At 40.6% G+C, this 17,408-nt stretch overlaps 1 protein-coding gene across 5 annotated transcripts in view; it reads right to left on the bottom strand.

Annotated features, from left to right (window-relative positions):
* Nucleotides 1–2,079: 2,079 nt before the first annotated feature.
* The window catches only part of LOC121631535 (AT-rich interactive domain-containing protein 1B-like), a 190,359-nt gene continuing 175,030 nt past the window's right edge, over nucleotides 2,080–17,408 (bottom strand). For 4 of the 5 annotated variants that reach the window (XM_041972534.1, XM_041972530.1, XM_041972533.1 and 1 more), the window contains 10 exons: nucleotides 16,764–16,976; nucleotides 15,397–15,616; nucleotides 10,806–10,947; nucleotides 8,560–8,729; nucleotides 7,651–7,783; nucleotides 7,427–7,546; nucleotides 7,247–7,322; nucleotides 5,862–6,600; nucleotides 5,462–5,592; nucleotides 2,080–5,255 (listed from right to left, as the gene is read on the bottom strand). In XM_041972534.1, coding sequence (XP_041828468.1) covers nucleotides 3,444–5,255; nucleotides 5,462–5,592; nucleotides 5,862–6,600; nucleotides 7,247–7,322; nucleotides 7,427–7,546; nucleotides 7,651–7,783; nucleotides 8,560–8,729; nucleotides 10,806–10,947; nucleotides 15,397–15,616; nucleotides 16,764–16,976 — 3,756 coding nt within the window. In that variant the 3' untranslated portion in view covers nucleotides 2,080–3,443. The remainder of the gene's footprint in view (nucleotides 5,256–5,461; nucleotides 5,593–5,861; nucleotides 6,601–7,246; nucleotides 7,323–7,426; nucleotides 7,547–7,650; nucleotides 7,784–8,559; nucleotides 8,730–10,805; nucleotides 10,948–15,396; nucleotides 15,617–16,763; nucleotides 16,977–17,408) is intronic. The other variant, XM_041972531.1, reaches the window with a different exon arrangement.

The raw sequence follows: 17,408 nt of genomic DNA, 5'->3' as shown, positions 1-17,408 counted from the left end.
CAGTGTTGTTCCTTTAGAAAACCAAATGGCAGAACATAGTGTAATCAAACCTGTACCAAGAACTTAATATGCACTTTATACCTATAAAATGATTGAATGTGGCAAAGTTAAGTGAATATACAGTTCACATTATTCCTACCACACTGGAAAGGTCAGCTCAGTCTCTTTTGTTTTCAGCATTCTCATTCATCTACCTACGTTAGCTGCGAGAGGCAGCTCGGCAGGGTTCCCAAGGCCAGCAGTAGCCAATGATGGACCCGTCTTCCCCGCTGCCACCACAGCCGTCCTGTCAGAGCTCGATGACTCAGCTATTCAGAGGCACAGAAGTGTGGGAGGTTTTCCTCCTGCGGTTGACTGCCTACATGAAACTCATCCTCCATCACCTAAAAAGTCGAGCACACTTTCCGTAATCTAAATGACAAAAATGGTTTATAACGTGAAGGTGCACACATGCAACAGCTTGAGTGCTAAGAGATATTCAAAAGCACATCCATCATTTTTTTCCACAAAACTGGCTTTAGTTTGAAATCAATCAAACTTGTTAACCACCTCTAAGGCATGCTGTGATTTATTTCCAAATATCAGAAAGATTTTAATGAGATGAAGATGAGTGCAAGTGATTCTTTGCAGTCAAGCAGCCAGTCAACAATCATGGTTTGAAGCTCAGTCTGCCATCAGACAGTTTATTGCTTGTGTTGTCAACCTCAGGAATGCTTTATTAAAGGCAACTTAAAATAGGACTGAAAAGGATGTCTGCATTTCCCCTGGCAAAGGGAGGGGAAGAGACAGACGTCATATACCAAGTAGAGGAAGTGAGATTTCTAAGAAAATAGGAGAAAATAATTCTGTTCAGTAAAGACATTGAAAGTAGCTCCTGATGCCTGACACATGAGCACAACAAACTGTTAGTAACAGTGAGTGCATTACACCCACCTTTTCAAAGAAAATGTCTGATGTGTTTATTCTCAATAGCATTTTTTTCATTCAGAGTTGGACCTTTGAACCTGTAAACAGCCATTTGTACATTGAGAAATCAAAATGATCAACACTGAATAATATATTTATTAATAATATTTTCTCAATGAAATAGAGAAAATATTCTGACTGCAGTATTATGTTTGGTTTGATGTTGCTCCTCTTTGCTGTTGATTGATTGATGAGACTTATATGAATTTAAGCATTCATATAACATTCAATTTACTCTGATTATTTTGTAGTGAAATAAGATAAAGTTTCAGCACAAAACTATTTGGTTGTCTTCTATTTTTGTCAAATATTTTGTGCGATTTAGAGAGAGTTTAGTGAGATTTGAAGCAAATGAAGCAATATCAATAGTCAGTGCAAAGAAAAAAAACAGTTTATATGGCCATAAAAACCCTTACGATGCAGAAATCCCATTATGCTTCGCTTTGAATAATTATACCTTTTAGGGGATTGTGCTCAACACCCTTAATTTAACCCCTTATTTAAGGAGAAAATAAATGTCACACTTAAGGAAGCTTAAGGTGTGGCAAGATCCAGATTTTTTTTTTTTTTTTTGAGTGTAAGAAACTCACAAACACAGCAAGAATGACCTGATATTGTAAAAATACAGGCACTTTTTTGTTTTCTTTCTTATTACGGGTCCCAGCGCCAGAGGCAACAGGTTAAATGACCCAAAACTGCTGAAGTCACAGATTAAACTTGTGATTTGGCGCAAGGCAAGTTTTTCTTGTTATTAATGAAATGTAAGTGTGTGTGCGCAGTAGTGAATAAAGCCATACAAAGTAGGGTCATCCTAAGCAAATAATTGCTGGTAAAAAATATATATATATATATATTGGCTGTTCACATTTACAAATTTTGCTTTAGATTTTAAAATAGATGACAACTTACATTAAAATAATGAGTTCATTATTTCCTAAAATCGAGACCTTCTTTATTTTTAAGTTCCCATTTACACATTCACCCTTTTTCCCATTCAGTGACCCCCCATCCCATCAAATATCTTTGAACATTTCTAATACAAGCGTTGTCTCACTGTGGTAATGCTGTAATCAGCAGCAAAATAAAAAACAAAACCAAAAAAGGGTCCAAATGAGCAGTTGATGTTTGTTTTATTGGCCTAAGATTGTCTGGACATAATGCAACATCTCCAGTGCTTAACAATGTTCATCATACATTTATTTGTGACATGTGCAGCACAGAGTATAAATGTGTATACGGAATAAAAGACACGGAGTCATACGAAAAAAGGCTATTTTTACAATGAGCTTTCAGGATGTTTTCAAGGTTCTTTTCATATGTTTTTTTTTTAGTGTTATGCAAATTCGAAAAATGCATCCATTGACATGAATGAAGGACAGTAACAAACAGAAATATGTTCAATTTTCTCATGTAAGCTTATTTCCTCTCTCACCCTGGCACTTCCACATTTGATTACCAAAGCGATTGTTTTCTCAGCTATAATACAATGCATACAGGAATTTTTACATTGAAACATCAGGTACATCTGCCATGTTCAAATATTTGACCCCATTAACAAAATATGTATAATAACAATACCAAATTTTACCAACAATAAAAGCATTTTTTATAATAATCAGAAAGTCCCATCTCCTGCTATGCTTGATAGAGACTGCAAGAATCATGTGCATCCATTGCACAAAGGTTTATATACACAGTGATGAAAAAATACAGACATAACACAAATGTTCCGGAAACACGAAGTTCATCTGTGAGAGTCATTGAGGCTATGATTGATAAATTAGACACTTCTTTTGATGCTCTTCTTTCTTGTTGATTGGCTGGTGCAATGCTGCCTCCTCATGGCCTGAAGCACACACTGCAGGTGTCTGAAGCTTCACCTCCTGTTTCAAAAGGGACAACTTGCTCTGGTCCTATTGCACAACTTATCTTCCAGCGACGGAGACATATACATTTAATTTTAAAAAGTCAGTGTTTCTTTTTATTTTTTTGCCTTTCTTTTTTCTTTTTGTCACCTCCACAAATATTGAGAAAAAAGCTCAAAGTACTGTACAGTGTCACATTTTTAAATAAATACTCTCCATTAACAAAATGTTGATGGGCATATTGGCATTTATAAAACTGAAAAAACATCTCATCAACTCTACAGAAACCACGTCAGCACCAAAATCCGGTGGCAGCTTTGGCTGAAAAAGTAAACAAACAAGAACGCAAATAAACAAAATATCAAACAAAGCAATCCAACACCAGCAGGTATTAAATATTTATATTAAAATGAGCTCTCAAATCCTAAACCCACTTTTTTTTCTTACAGGGTCCGGATGCTATACATATATAGATATTTTTTATGCTGATATTCCTTACAAAAACAAAACAAAAACAACAAAAAAACATTTTCTGCCATTTTGATAAATTAAAAATAGAAAAAGCACAGAGTTATCTCAGCGTGTGCTGTGCCAGTCCTGCATCTCCTCCTGTCATAATTTCCCTAAGTGAAACAGAACTTGGCAAATAATGGCAACAACTCCTGCGTTGAGCACCGAGGAAATGGAGATGTCTAATAATCTGCTTTCATACAGTACAAATTCTGTCTTGTTCTCCTCCACTTTAGCCATTGCCAACAGGGCTTTAGCTGCCCTGCACATCATGTTTATACTTGGTGGGTCCATAGGAGGATGTCCCATATGCAGCAAGCTGTGAGGGTTCTGCTGGTACTGTGCCATGGTGACACCATCCTCTAAGAAGCCTACCAAATTAGCAACACTACCCTTCTGCATGGCGATGGCTCGTGCTGCTGTGGGGTCTCCCTGGGCCAGGTGGGAGAGAACAGCCACTGCCATCTCCCTGTACACCTGCGCCTTCCTCTGACCCACGTAGCGCAACAAGACCGAGAAGAGTTTCTCCTGTCTGCTGTAAGGCGGCGTGGCCAGCAGGAGGTCCACATTGCCGTCATGGATGCTCAGCTTGCAGAGGCACTCCAACACCAGCCTTTGGGGAGAGAGCTGGGAGTACGGTGCTGCTGATGGGAAGGGGTCCTGGGCTTCAGCTGCTGGGCAAACCATCCAGTGGAGAAGGCCATCCAAGATTGGGAGGCAGATAGTGTCTGGGTAGGTGGAGAGATCCAACTGACCTGCAATGTTGGCAAGTGTAACCATGGCATTCTCCCTGAGCAGACTCAGACAGTCCCACCACCACTCTTCTTTACTACTCGACAGACCCCTCTCCTGTTTCTCGTCTCTCTGGTAGCTCGGGGCCGACCTGTCCCGCTCTGGGTGCAGGTGGTGCAACAGGAGCAGCCGGCTCAGGAGAAGTACCAGAGCAGGGTGGCGTGACATGTCCAAGTCGTTCCCAGGGATAAAGGACAGACTGCGGACGATATTGGAGACACAGAGGCATCGCTTGGACAGCGACTCCTGCCAGGCAGAGGTTGTGCACAGTGGGGCCTCATCCAGGCAGCGGGGCTCGTCCTCCAGCAGGGTGATATGGTCCTTCTCTCCATCTGGGTGCACCCTGAAGGGATAGGATGGCAGGGAGCGTGCAGGGTGTGCATAAGAGAGGGCGTCAACCCTAGCACACAAAACATCATCAATAGTAGCAATGATATGTTTCAATGGTTGTTTATTTTCATTGTCTGTTTTCTTTTCTTGTTTGTACTCATTGATTTTCTTTTCATTTGCTCTGGTAGGTGGTTCGCTCCGTGGTTCAAAGTGTGTCTGAATGTGTGCAGTGGAGTCACCTCCACCAGCCTGCCAGTGCAGCAGCCCGCTGCTAAACTCAGTGATGTAACCTAAGTGCTCGGTCATGTCTTCCATCAGGTCTTCTTTGTGCACAATCTTGACAGGAAGTCTGTCATATTTGCTGGCTTGTTTCGGTTTCAGTTCTAACTCTGCAGGAGCCTGGTCCACACTCTCCTTTTTACTTCCTTCCTTCTCTTTCTGTCCTTCCTTTCCATCTTTATCTTCTTCATTTTTGTCCTCCTTCTCCATGCTCCTATCTGAATCCTCAATCTTGCTGTGCTCCTCACTTGGCTCTGCAGTGACAGATGAAGCTTCCTTCTCTGTGCCTCCTATTTGCTCCATCTGCATCTCTGATGCTGGAGAGGATTCAGATCCAGGTAGGGCATTAGAGTGCATTTCCAGATCAGGGGTAAGCCCTTCTTTCTCCATAGAATCAGGATCTGAAAGGCTTTTCTGAGCTATAGTGCCAACCTCAAATTCCTCCAAGATGCCAAAGATCTCAATCAGGCAGCGGCGAAAATACTCCACAATGAGCTCAAGGAATCCAGGTAACTGGAGAAATAAACATAAAATATCATCAGCATCAACATAGTAAGAAAAAAACTAGATTTCTTTTCAAGGAATCCAAAATGGTGAAATCAAATTAATTATATTAAAACTAATAATGACATAACTGTCTTTATATCTAGGTTTTGTGTGCTTTAATTGAATCTGCTCTGTCAGTCATCAGAGAGACAAAGCTCTCAGATCAGTTTTACCTGGGAGAGGTTAAAGGAGGCCACAGTGCTGTCGTCATACAGCAGGATGTTGATGGTGTCTAAAGCCCATGTGCTTTCTGCCAGCAGGCCAGACTTCAGAGACATCATCACACGCCAGGCCTCGGGCATTCCTGGGGATAAAACAGTGGAACATTCAGGAAAAAAGAAAGGATGATCAGATAAAATCCTCAAACCGACACTAACTATATAGATCATCCCTTAATAACATTAATCTCACATTTTGCTAGTTCTGCAAAGATATTAGTATCTTTAACAGAAGTAACTCAATATTAGATTTTAGAATAAAAAATATTGTAAAAGATAATCTTTAAAGCCAAACACACAACTAGAACTAAGCTATTTTCAGTGAATTGTCTTATTTCTTAATTCATTCTCTTACCACTGTCCTTGGATGTGAGCTTGCGGCGAGGCTTTAGAATCGGCATGGTGGCCTCCACTGACCCTGGTGGATAATTGAGGTCTCTCCTCAGGTTAGGGGGAAACTGACCGATGGGTCCAGTGCCATGCGAGCCCATCATAGCTAACCCAGGCTTAGGCATCTTCATCGGTGACATGAACGCTGCTTTGCTGGGTGACATTCGAGAGTCCATGGAGCGCTGGAAGGCCCCTGGGCTGGGTGCTCGGGGCAGATGGTTGGCCATGGATGGGGAGTTGGAGTAAGATGATGGTTGGCGCGAAGACAAAGGGGGCATTCCACCTGTTGATGACATATAGGGAGACTGGCGGTGCCACTGGTCCTGCCCGGGCCGACCATCCATGTCGTCTCTACAAATGGAGCCATATGGTGGCATTTGTGATGGCGGCCCCTGTCTGTTGGGGTAGGGATAGCCGAGGTCTGTTCTTGAAGGCCACATATTGGGCCCATCAGCAGTGTGATTAGGAGTAGGACCCCCACCCATCATACTGTGGTGACTTTGGCCAGAAGGGGCCATGCGGTCACGATGAAAGGAGTAGGGAAACTGTCCCTGAATTGGTCTGTGTTCAGGGCCTGAGTAGCCGCCTCCATAATGGTTATACATGTCTGGCTGCTGGTTGGGGTACTGCATGGTGTACATGTCACTCTCGTGTCTTTTGGGCGGGGGGCCATACATCCCATCCATTGGCCGTTTATAGCCCTGCTGAAGCAAAACATTGCCATTATTATTAATGGCTTAATTTACTGCACTAATATTAGATACTTTCAAAATATCCATAGTAAAGTCAAGACATAAATTCACCTACATAACACCTTACTATTAGAAAAATATAAAAAAAAACCAGTACATTTACAGTCTTTTAGACTAGACTTTAGACTTTAATGTTGCTGAGGGGAAAATCTTTTCCACAGACTGAACCCTTGGACTCCACATCACCAAGTCTTGTTGTGCCTCTTTATCCCTCGACTCTACTGCTCCATCTGATGTAGACAAAGTGGTACTTTTAACTTTACTACATTTCTCTGATAGCTATGGCTACTATATACTTCACAAATGAGGATTTTTATTATTGCAGGATGGCATTGAGAAAAAAAGAACTGTTAACACTACAATAACAAGAACAAAAGCATCAAATATAGCACCCATTATTTCACAGAATAATACTAATAATGAACTATGTCATTATCTTTGGGCTCAACTTGACATTTCCTTTCAAAAAAGTCCAACATCTTGCTACAAATTATGATAACATGTTCCTATTATTATAATTTTCTAGAATAATTAAAATTATTTATATCTTGAAGTTGAGGTTAATAGTATTGAGTACAAACAGATAAGTTGTTCTCACCTGTTGCTGTGGGTACATCCCTGATGGATGCATCCCATACGGCATGCTGGGATACTGCTGACTGTAGCCGTCATGCCTGAAGTTAAGGAAAGAAAGCAGAAAAGAGGCATCATTGTCTCATAAACAGCCAGCAGACCTTCACCAAGACATATACAGACATGCACACAAGAGAGCACTGACCTCTGCTGTGAAGGGTATCTGCTGGTAGAGTACATGCTGCTTTCACTGTTGGAAGGTCCCATGCTATTTTGACTCCCAGGTGGACCCATGCTCCCCTCCATCCCCATCATATGGTCTGGTCTAAAGATTAAACATTCTTTACTGACATGACTTATTCCATACAGTCAGTTTTTAGGAATAACAGATTACTTCAGGCTAATCTCCATTTCTGGGTGTTTTCTTACCTCCGGTCATAACCTGGCCCGTATGGGTACTGTGACCTTTGGCCCATGGCCAGGGCTGAAGGGGGTCGACCATACATGTCCTGCATGCTACCACTGGGCATCTGACTTGGAATATAGGGATCAGCACCTGCCACTGTGGAAAAACAAATCAAATAAGCTGAATGAATCACAAAATACTTCATATAACAATGGGGGGGGGGGGCTGATTTCATTGTATGAACTGTATCTTCTGACGACCACCAGGTGGCAGCATTCCTCTATGAATATTCACCACCCTGTGATTACACCTATTGTTCTGAGGCTGTTGTTATGCAGTAACTATCCACCATATTATTCATTCAGACTCCATTCTCTTAAGTCTTCAGAGGAACCGCCATTCTTTCTAAAACTACTGTTTGTTCTGAAAACTAAACCACATGACTTGGTCCAAACAGGTGCGTCTCAGCGGGGTGGAAATGATGAAAGACTGAAAAAAAGGAGGATGAAAAGCATGAGCGAAGTAAAGATGAGACAAAGGCTAAGCTACAAGAAGATGAGACGAGCTGGTGTGTTTTCCATAAAGGCATGTGTGGTGTAGCAAACTGCTTGCATCTCCTTTCATAGTTCTAGTAGTCTGTTTTGATCTGAGACGACTTGATGACCTGACAATGAATTAGACCAATGAAACAGATGACAGAACAATGGCTTTGGGACACATGAGTTGTTTTTTGAGCGCGAGCTATCCAAGTTTTACAGAGTTTAAGGATGAAGTTTAAAGATTTAAATGTTGCTTCGTGCAAGTTTTCTTATACTAGAATGCAACAGATGATTGAAACAAATTTTTTTATTTCTAAAAAAGTCCAAAAAAACCCACAAATGTTTTCGCCTCAACTTTAGGTGAAAGGGTGTGACAGCATGTGCCTCACTCACTCTTCCTCATCCCGGCAAATGGGTCCTTGGTGTCGTACTGCATCCTCATCATCATGTCAGGCATGCTAAGGCCCTGCTGGTATGGAGCTGAGGGGGGCAGGGGGGTAGCCCGCTTCTGAAAGGCCGGGTCGCTCACCTCCGAGAAGGGGTCCTGTATGCTCACGCTGCTCCTGGAAAAAGAGGAAAGAAGAGGCGGTTGAGTGCATGTCATGGACTGAACACATGGACAGAATGTAGGGATTTCTGTTTTTAATGCAACTACTGTTGAGGAAAATAGCAATTTTATATAGTTGTTTTTTATAAGTGGAAAATTAATTTGATAATAATAATAAAAACAGATGTTTCTATAGCACTTCTTTTTGCGCTCTCTTCATGCAGCACTCACAATAGAAAAGTATTCATTTATATTAGAGACGCACAACATTATTGTCAGGATATCGGTATTGGGCGATTCGGCTTCAAAATTAAATATTGGATATCGACTGCTCCTGATAAAATGAACTGATAAAACAACAGGCACTGGGAGAACATAATCCAAGTCTGTTTTAAGTAGAATGGGATCACATCTTACTTGTGTAGTTTAAAAACAAATGTCATGATTCAGTTTGACATGTTGTACATAAAGAAAGTTGAAATAGGTTTTCTTATTTTGCACAAGGAGTGAATATTACATCATCAATCAGCTTTTTTTAACATCTAAATTTGCCAACAGGTCAACATGACAAAGAGTATGCAGAATAACGCTGTATTTTAATTCTACAACAGAGGAAGCTTGATAATCTCTGCAATTAGGTGTGTGGGTGGCAATATCAGTGTCAGTTTTAGGCTAAATGAGTTGTAAATATTAGCATATCAGATATCAGCCAAAAATCCAATATCACGCATCTCTAATTTATATAGTTTAGCTGGCAAAAGAAGTTTAACCCTAACTTGTCATTCCCTAAACAACCATGTTAAAGGTGTGAAAAGAACTGAAATGGCTAAACAGGTGTGTAGCCTTAAGAAAACCATTTTTCAGAGACTAATAGAAAGAGAGAGAGAGAGAGAGAGAGAGAGAGAGAGAGAGAGAGAGAGAGAGAGAGGCTTCAGTTTGCTAGGGAGCATAAAGATTGGACTCTGGAGCAATGGATAAAGGTCATGTTGTCTGATGAGTGCAGATTTACTCGATGGGTGAATCAGGAGGAGAAGAGTTGTCCAAAACCTGTGGGGGCAGGGTTATGGTCTGGGGTTGCTTCAGTTAATCAGGTCAGGGTTCATCCACATTATGCATCCACATAGTTAGATAAGACGACTACCTGAATAAATTGAATAATCAGGTTTTTCCATCATAGTGTGAGCATATTCCATGATGATAATCAAATTGTGAGCGAGTGGTTCAGGGAGTGTGAGACATGATTTTCAAACATGGTTCATCCAACAATGATACAAATTCCAGACTAAGTCCAAATTGTCCAAACCTCCTATCATCAATGCAAGCTCATGGTGAAAAATTAATGCAACTCTAGACAGAAATACATCTTCTGATGTTTGCTGTGGCAAATGAATGCCTTAATCACAGATAAATGTGGTCCAACAAAATATTAGTGTGACGTTACTTTGACCAGATAGTGTGTATACAGTTTATTCCGAGTTGCTTTATTTCTGCATATGCCAATGTTATTTTACTTACATATTTACTCATTCTCACATGCTGTAACAGAATTAAAAAAAACAACAACAAAAAACTCAAAACGGTGTGAAGGAAAAGTAAAAAGCAGAATAATGTATAAATACTCCCAATACCCAACTAAGCTTCAATAAACAGACAACAGTGTCTCACCAACACTGCCTGGAAATATTCCAAATACGGCATTTCTGTAGTTAAACAACACTTGTTATACATGAATATTACTTCTCACATTATATGACAGAGAAAGCAAACAAAGGGGTTTGACTCCCCTGCCAGGCTCTGCAAACACAGCTGTCATGGTTTATAATTAAAATCAGCAGAGATGAAGGCGGAAGACTCAAAACGAACAGAAAATCCCACATATCTGTATTCACCTAAACACAGAGGTCTTTACACAAAGATTTTAGTCTTTTTGTTAAATTCTGTTTAGCTAAACTGAAGTTGTATTTTTAGATGCAATGATGCTTGTGTATGTTTATTAATAGATGATGCTGTCACTGATATTGCACAAAAAGAAAGTGTTTTAGAAAAACAAATGACAGAAATGCATTCAGACTCAGTCGTGACTGTGTGGTACCTGTTGGGAGGCAGTGGTGTGACCTGTCCCAGCGGGGTGGTGGCAGGTGTGGGAGGCTTCAGGTCGCCTGCTGCCTCTGCTGTAGAGCTGCTGCCAGATGACTGGGGCGTCTGTGGGCCTTGCAGGGATCCGCCTGAATTAGCTGCGAGAGAGAAAAGAAGTGTTTTTACTAAATCTGGATGATTCACTGACTTCTTTTGCTAAAAATGTTACACATTCAGACCGTGGGGCTCCCCCATGTCCTCTGCTGTGATGTTGAAGCTGGTTTGAGTTAGAGCGGCCAAAGTGGGATTTTGCCCCAGCAAGGTGCTGTATTAGGGAGATAACTTTGGGCTTAAGTCCAAAGCACTCACACTGATGCCTGACATGAAAACTGAGCCCAAGCAAACAAGACACACTAGGGTAGTGAAGATGGGAACAGAGGGACTGTTGAAGATGGGCCAGCGGAGGAAGAGAAGGCAGAAGAAGAGGACACAGTGGGGAGTGAGGAAGGATTTTTCTCAGAGGAAATTGCCCACTCAGGCTTTAGCAGCAGAACAGTCCTTAATTTGGAAGCTGTTTGAAGATGATTAAGCTGGCTTTTTCTTTTTTTTTTTCTGGTGTGCTGTGGACTTGATGAGGAGTTCATGTAGAGGGCTAAGCTTGGGGGCACAGATATGTGAAAATTTAATGTGTGTATCCACAAAATCGAAATATGCACAAGTCGATATTTCAGAAAACATCCCCTAAAAGTGAATGAAAAGCTTGAGAAGCTTGTGCTGTGAAAAGCCTTCTGAAAAAAAAAAAAAAAAAAAAAAAAGAATAAATCCCTTCACACTGAGATTCAAACCGGGGTTAAAACTGGGTTAGTGTGCTCTTTTGTTATGACACCACATTTCTGTGAATTTTTCTGTTCAGATGACTAGGGAATTATAAGAGTGCAGAGCTACATGAGCCCTGCACACAAAGAACCCCCAACCAGATAAAGCCAAGGGATATGAATTCCCAGAATGAATGGAAAATGGGTACTGTTCCAGCTAAAAGATGACAAAGACAAAGAGGGAATATAAAAGTATCCTAATGAGCATTTAGCTAAGAAGCTCTTCTCTGGAAGAGCCTCAGTGGCCTCTCCTTACACCACACATTTCCTCAGAAAAAGCCCCCGTAAGACTTAAGCTTTTAAAAATTCATGCTAATTCTGAATTATTCAATGATTCCCCCTGCCTTTACATCACAGTAGACAGAGAGAGAGAGAGACACAGACAGGAGTAGATGGTGTCCCATGGTGATGAGCAGAGGTAAGAAAGAGGGTGAAGACGGGTCAGTGAGCATTGGGGATTTTTCTTTTCCTGGGATATCCCAGTGTCAAACCAAATGAATATGCACACACATGCACACGTGGAGAAGTACAAACAACAAAGGGGTTAGTCAAGGTTAAGAGGTTTGCTTTTCTTCAAGAGCAGGTGGGCAGTCATACAGATCTGTAATACAGAGGTGTGGAGGTATGAAGGTGGAGGGGAGGTGGAGTGTGAACTTAAGTGCCCTCTGCTCCACTTTTAGAGGGAGAAAAAAAAAATACAGAGGAAAGGAGAAAGTGTGTGGAAGCTGACGTTTGATGTGTGTGCGCGCATGTGAGCTTGCATGTGTGTCAATGGGTGACATAATTCGGAGGGGTGGTAGTAGTTAAAGGAGGAAGAAAAAAAAAGCAAAAAAAAAAAAAAAAAAAAAGCCAGTCAGCCAAGCTGGTTTTGTGAATGAAAGGTGACGGCGAGGTCGAGTTTGTTTACGTTCTACATTCCAGTCCTCATTAATCATTCTGCACTCCCCACCACCAGCACCACACAAACACAGTCTCCGCTCCTCACCCTGCCACCCCCACCAGCCCGCTGGACAGGCTCCCTCAGCGACATCATTGGGCTGTCAGTCTATATATAGGCTGGCAGGGTGTCAGGAGGGCAGTTTGTAAAGATCAGCAGAGAGGTACACAAAGGAAATGGAGCAAATCTTTTTCTCAAGATCGCGAACTTGTGGTACAGACTTCTTTTCATAACTAAATTTTCTCCAAAAAATTTAGATTTCAGATATGTGAGTGTAGCAACAAAGGAACACCTTCCAAAAGTATTAATCAAAAGTAATTATGTATATGCCGTCTCCCTGGTTGATATTAATATTACATAAACAATGAATATTGGAGATAGCACATTTAAAATTCATAGAATGGGTGATGCCTATCAGTGATGTTTTCAGCCAGAATAAAGTTGCTCCATGCAACTAAAGGAGAGCAACATCAGCACCTGACCTGTCTGACTGCAACTGCCTTTCTCTTGTGAGGTTTTAATGTCATGCGACTTGAGGATATTCTGTAGCACGAGTCATACAGGATTCACACAGACTTGACATTTAACACTCGACACTGGGTGGGGGACTGACGCTTGGGATAGAGAATGGGAATCTACGTCATGCCGTGTTGCAAGCTGTAAGGAATGCTCTCCCATTGCCTCCATTTAGGACCATTGTTGCCTGGTAAGATTTACATTTGTTAGAGTAAAAATAGTCAAGATATGGATCTGCAAAAAATCTATCCCCAAAATTGACTAAAGGACTAAAGTAAACCATTTTTAATACTTCCCAATACATTCAGCAGTGTGGAATCAAGGTAGTGGACTTCAGGAGTGACTATACTGATAAAAAAAAGTCTTTTATTTATTTAAACTAATTAACAATGCTTTTCTTAAAAAAAAAACAAAAACATAAGTGGACCAGAAATTAGCTAATGATGATGATCCAATGATTTAGATGCTGATCCTACAGTTAGGGTGTAGAAAGATTATGCAAAAGTTACTGTAAATACAAAAGACACCCTTACAGCAAGAGAAAATACAATATGGCTGCTAGGCCACTCCTTAGAAGCTGATGCTTGAAGTAGTTTAATTATTCTTAACTTTCCACCACTTAATACACCAGCAAAGTGAGACAGAAGACCCAGAATTTAATTTGGCAGTGCAACAGGTCACCCTGTTCAAAGTGAATGTGAAGCAAGACTGTTGACAAATTCCCAGTGTGTCACTCCAAGACCATCACACACTGGACTGAGCTACAAAAGCTGAACATACCTGAAGAGTGCAGGAGGGTTTAGTGACTGGCAATGGATGGAAGCATTGTGAAGCATAAATAACTTTATTTCTATTTTAACAAAATTGTTATTTAATAAAATATTTAATTTATTTTATTATTATTTTTTATAACAGGGAAAAGACCTGCTGTTGTTTATGTAGTTGGTCTATAAACAGTGAATATTGTTTAAAACACATTGTTTACAGCACTTAAAAACACTGGAAAAATGACATCCGACTGCAGGGTCGGACGCATAATTTACAGCTGTGCAACAGAAAAAAGTTAACAAAACAGAGTTTGTATAAGGTCAGGCCCTAAAAAGTTTTGTTTTTAGCATCCAACAAAGTTCAAACTCAGATGTGTTTTAATATGCTCTGACTGTGCAAAATCTGCATTTTAAATTAAACTAACACATCATTTAGATCGGTTTTGTCTGTTTATTTAGGACACACAGCTTCCACAAAGTATTGCAGCTCACAGATGAGCTTCAGCTGCAGGTCTAAAAGTCAACCCAAACATATAAAGTGACCCTTCCAACTTTGCAACTCACAGTATAAACACTACCGGTGATAATGCATACCACTGTGCCTTCAGCTGATGTTGGCAAAATGAGATTCTGTAAAATCCAGGCATTTGAATCCCCTTGAATTGATAAGAAGGGGCTGAATTATGAATTATGAAGTGCTGAGAGAGAAAGAGAGAGAGAGAGAGATGGAACATGACCTTATTTAAATGTGTTTGTGTATGTGTCTGGGTCATGTGCACTGTATGTTTGTGTGTGTTTGTGTGTGTGTGTGTATGCAAATGAAGGAAATGCTCTTTTCCACCCTGCAGGAAAAGCAATCTGCAGTGTCTCAGGCAGGTGAAGAGCTTTGGTGTCCTATTTAAAAGTAGGGGTCACTTTTCTCATCTCTGCTGCAAATTAGAGATGCAACCCCACCTCTCTGTTTGTATCAACTCTCCATCACTTCATAACTGCGCACAGGGACATGTGGTGTGAACAGGTAATACACAAACAATGAGTGCCCTTTGGTGCTAGTGCACCAAAACATTATTACTTAACCTTTTAATGTGCCATAATCAAATAAAGGCGAGTCTCAGGGTTGGAGGTACAAGGGGTGATGTATCACAATTCACCTCTAATTAACTATGAATCCCGTCATCAAGGCAGTCATAATTTTCACTCATTTCTCTTGGGTTTTAAGTAGTGTTCATGTATCCAGGGTGCAATCATGTTATTTGCTATTTTTCTTCTTCATTTTATTATCATAAATGGAATAATAATATTTACTTGCCCTGGCATGTCTGAATCTACAAATGCAACATTTTAACTAAGATTTCTGGCAGCCTTCCATAATGCAAATGCAGCAGCTTTGTTCACTAGAAGATTTTTACACAGCTGCAAGGATCATAGATCAAATCTAGTTTGATCAACAGCACCTGCTGTCTGGCTGCTAACAGATGGGAGAGAGTATAGCACTCTGTTATCAGGACTTACCAGGAGAAGGCGGCTGGATCTTGACCTGCTTCTTGCCATCTCCTCCAGCCATGATGCCGCTGCTGTTGCTGTCTGCTGGCGGCTCCTCTCCTCTCTCCATCTTGCACTCATAGGCAAACAGATATTGGATGTACTGCTTCTTTAGCGCACTGGCAGAACTGCTGGATGTACCAACATTCAGGGTGGAGGACAGCTCACGCCACTTCTTGTTCTTGTTGACCTGGATAGTTTGAATGGATTGAAAAGATCACATATTGAGATACTAAGAAAATAAATGGCATTTAGTTGTGCTAATGTCCTCTCCTTAAAGAAGTGATGTATACGGGACTATGGTGGACCACAAGTGTGATCATTGATCCCAATATTAGAACTACACTGTAAAGCAATAAGTCTGCAGAACTTGGTTTGAGGGAACCAGCATCATTCTTTCCACCACTGGCCCAGCCAGAACTTTTAATGATTTGCATACTATAGTGAAATAATATCACGCAAAGATGGAAAAAAAGGGGCTGTAATTTGAGTTAAGACAGAGATGTCTAAAATGAACTGGATGAACTGGAAACTTGAACCTTAAGGTGAAAGATACCAGAATGAGCACAAATACTGCAACATCCGAAAGAAGAAAATGTAAAATAATATTTTTAATCTCTAGGAATATCTGGAATATAAAATCATATCTGGGAAGATTGCTGTTCAGACCAGAAACAGCAGGGAATCTTGTTATTTTAATATTTGTTGAGACAGAAGAGATTCATGAAGATGTTTTCATTCCTCCAGTTGTCAAAACAGACAAAAACCACCTAAAGTGAGTAAATACTCTTATTTATTGTATAAGAGTTTCCCTAATTTTTCCTGTTTTGCTGTGTAAATGCATCAGTGCAAATGCAGCTACTTATAGGAAAATACTTCCACACTTGCAAGGTGATGCAAGGTGATTCATTCAGAAATATCTTTATAGATCTTGCAGTGGAAGAGGAGTGATTGTCACTATAGAATGAGTAAGAGTTAGATGTTCCGTGCAAAACGTGCCTAAAGCATTTGCTATGTAAAGCTTTTTGTAAAATGGGGGTCTCAGATGGACAAAGCTGTGCCTTGTGACATTGTAGGTTGTCTCCCAAAAATTTATTTTATGTATCTCTCTCTCTTGAGGACATCTCTTAACATTAACAAGCGCACCATATGCCCTTTAGTTAGTGTGCACACTGCTGAAGAATACAAAACAGTACATGCAAATCACCAGAGTGAGATGACTTTACTTTATGTGTGGTTAAGTTCTCCATAAAATACTCCTTTAAAGTCTGTTAGGTGTCTGTTGTCCCTGACATCATCCCATTATCACTACTTTAGGCCTGTCTCCTGTGCATTACCATGGCGAGTCCTCCTATATCCCGAACAGCCATGTAGAGCTTCCAGAGGTCCAGTGGCTTCTTGCCCACAGCTGGAAGCTGAGCAACAGGTGTGCCTCGGTCCTCCATAAAGGTCAGGTATCGCTCCACCCAAGACCGCCTCTCTGGCTCCGCCCCCAGCTCATATAGCCGTGTGATTCGCTCACCACTGAGGGAGGAGTTGGGGTTGGCCTTCTGGTGAACAAGATAATAGAAACGCTTTATTCAATAAATGGATGTTTAAGTCTCTGTGACAGTATTATTAAAATTTAACTCATCTAAATTTTTTTTCAATCCTATGAAAAACTATAGATTATGCATAAACACAATAAAATTATTTGGATCTATAATTTAAATATGTTTACAAGCTGATTTGCTATAAAACACACTGATCCAGTTGTGATCATTAAAGATTCATTTCTTATTTACACGTTCTGAAGTGGGCTCCTCAGTTGAATGACCAAACACAAACAAACACTTCTTTGCAGCGTTTTGGTTCAGTGTGAAGCCTGTTTTTATGTTTTCAAAGACCATTCACAGCACATTCATCTCCCTCAAGTTCAAGTTAATGGACAAAGTTCAATCCCACACAACAATGTTTGGCTTCACTCCAGTTTTAGAGAGACA

The sequence above is a fragment of the Melanotaenia boesemani genome, chromosome 20, assembly GCF_017639745.1.
Source record: "Melanotaenia boesemani isolate fMelBoe1 chromosome 20, fMelBoe1.pri, whole genome shotgun sequence".
In the NCBI taxonomy this organism is placed as follows: Eukaryota; Metazoa; Chordata; class Actinopteri; order Atheriniformes; family Melanotaeniidae; genus Melanotaenia; species Melanotaenia boesemani.
This window is presented reverse-complemented; position numbering and strand designations above follow the sequence as displayed.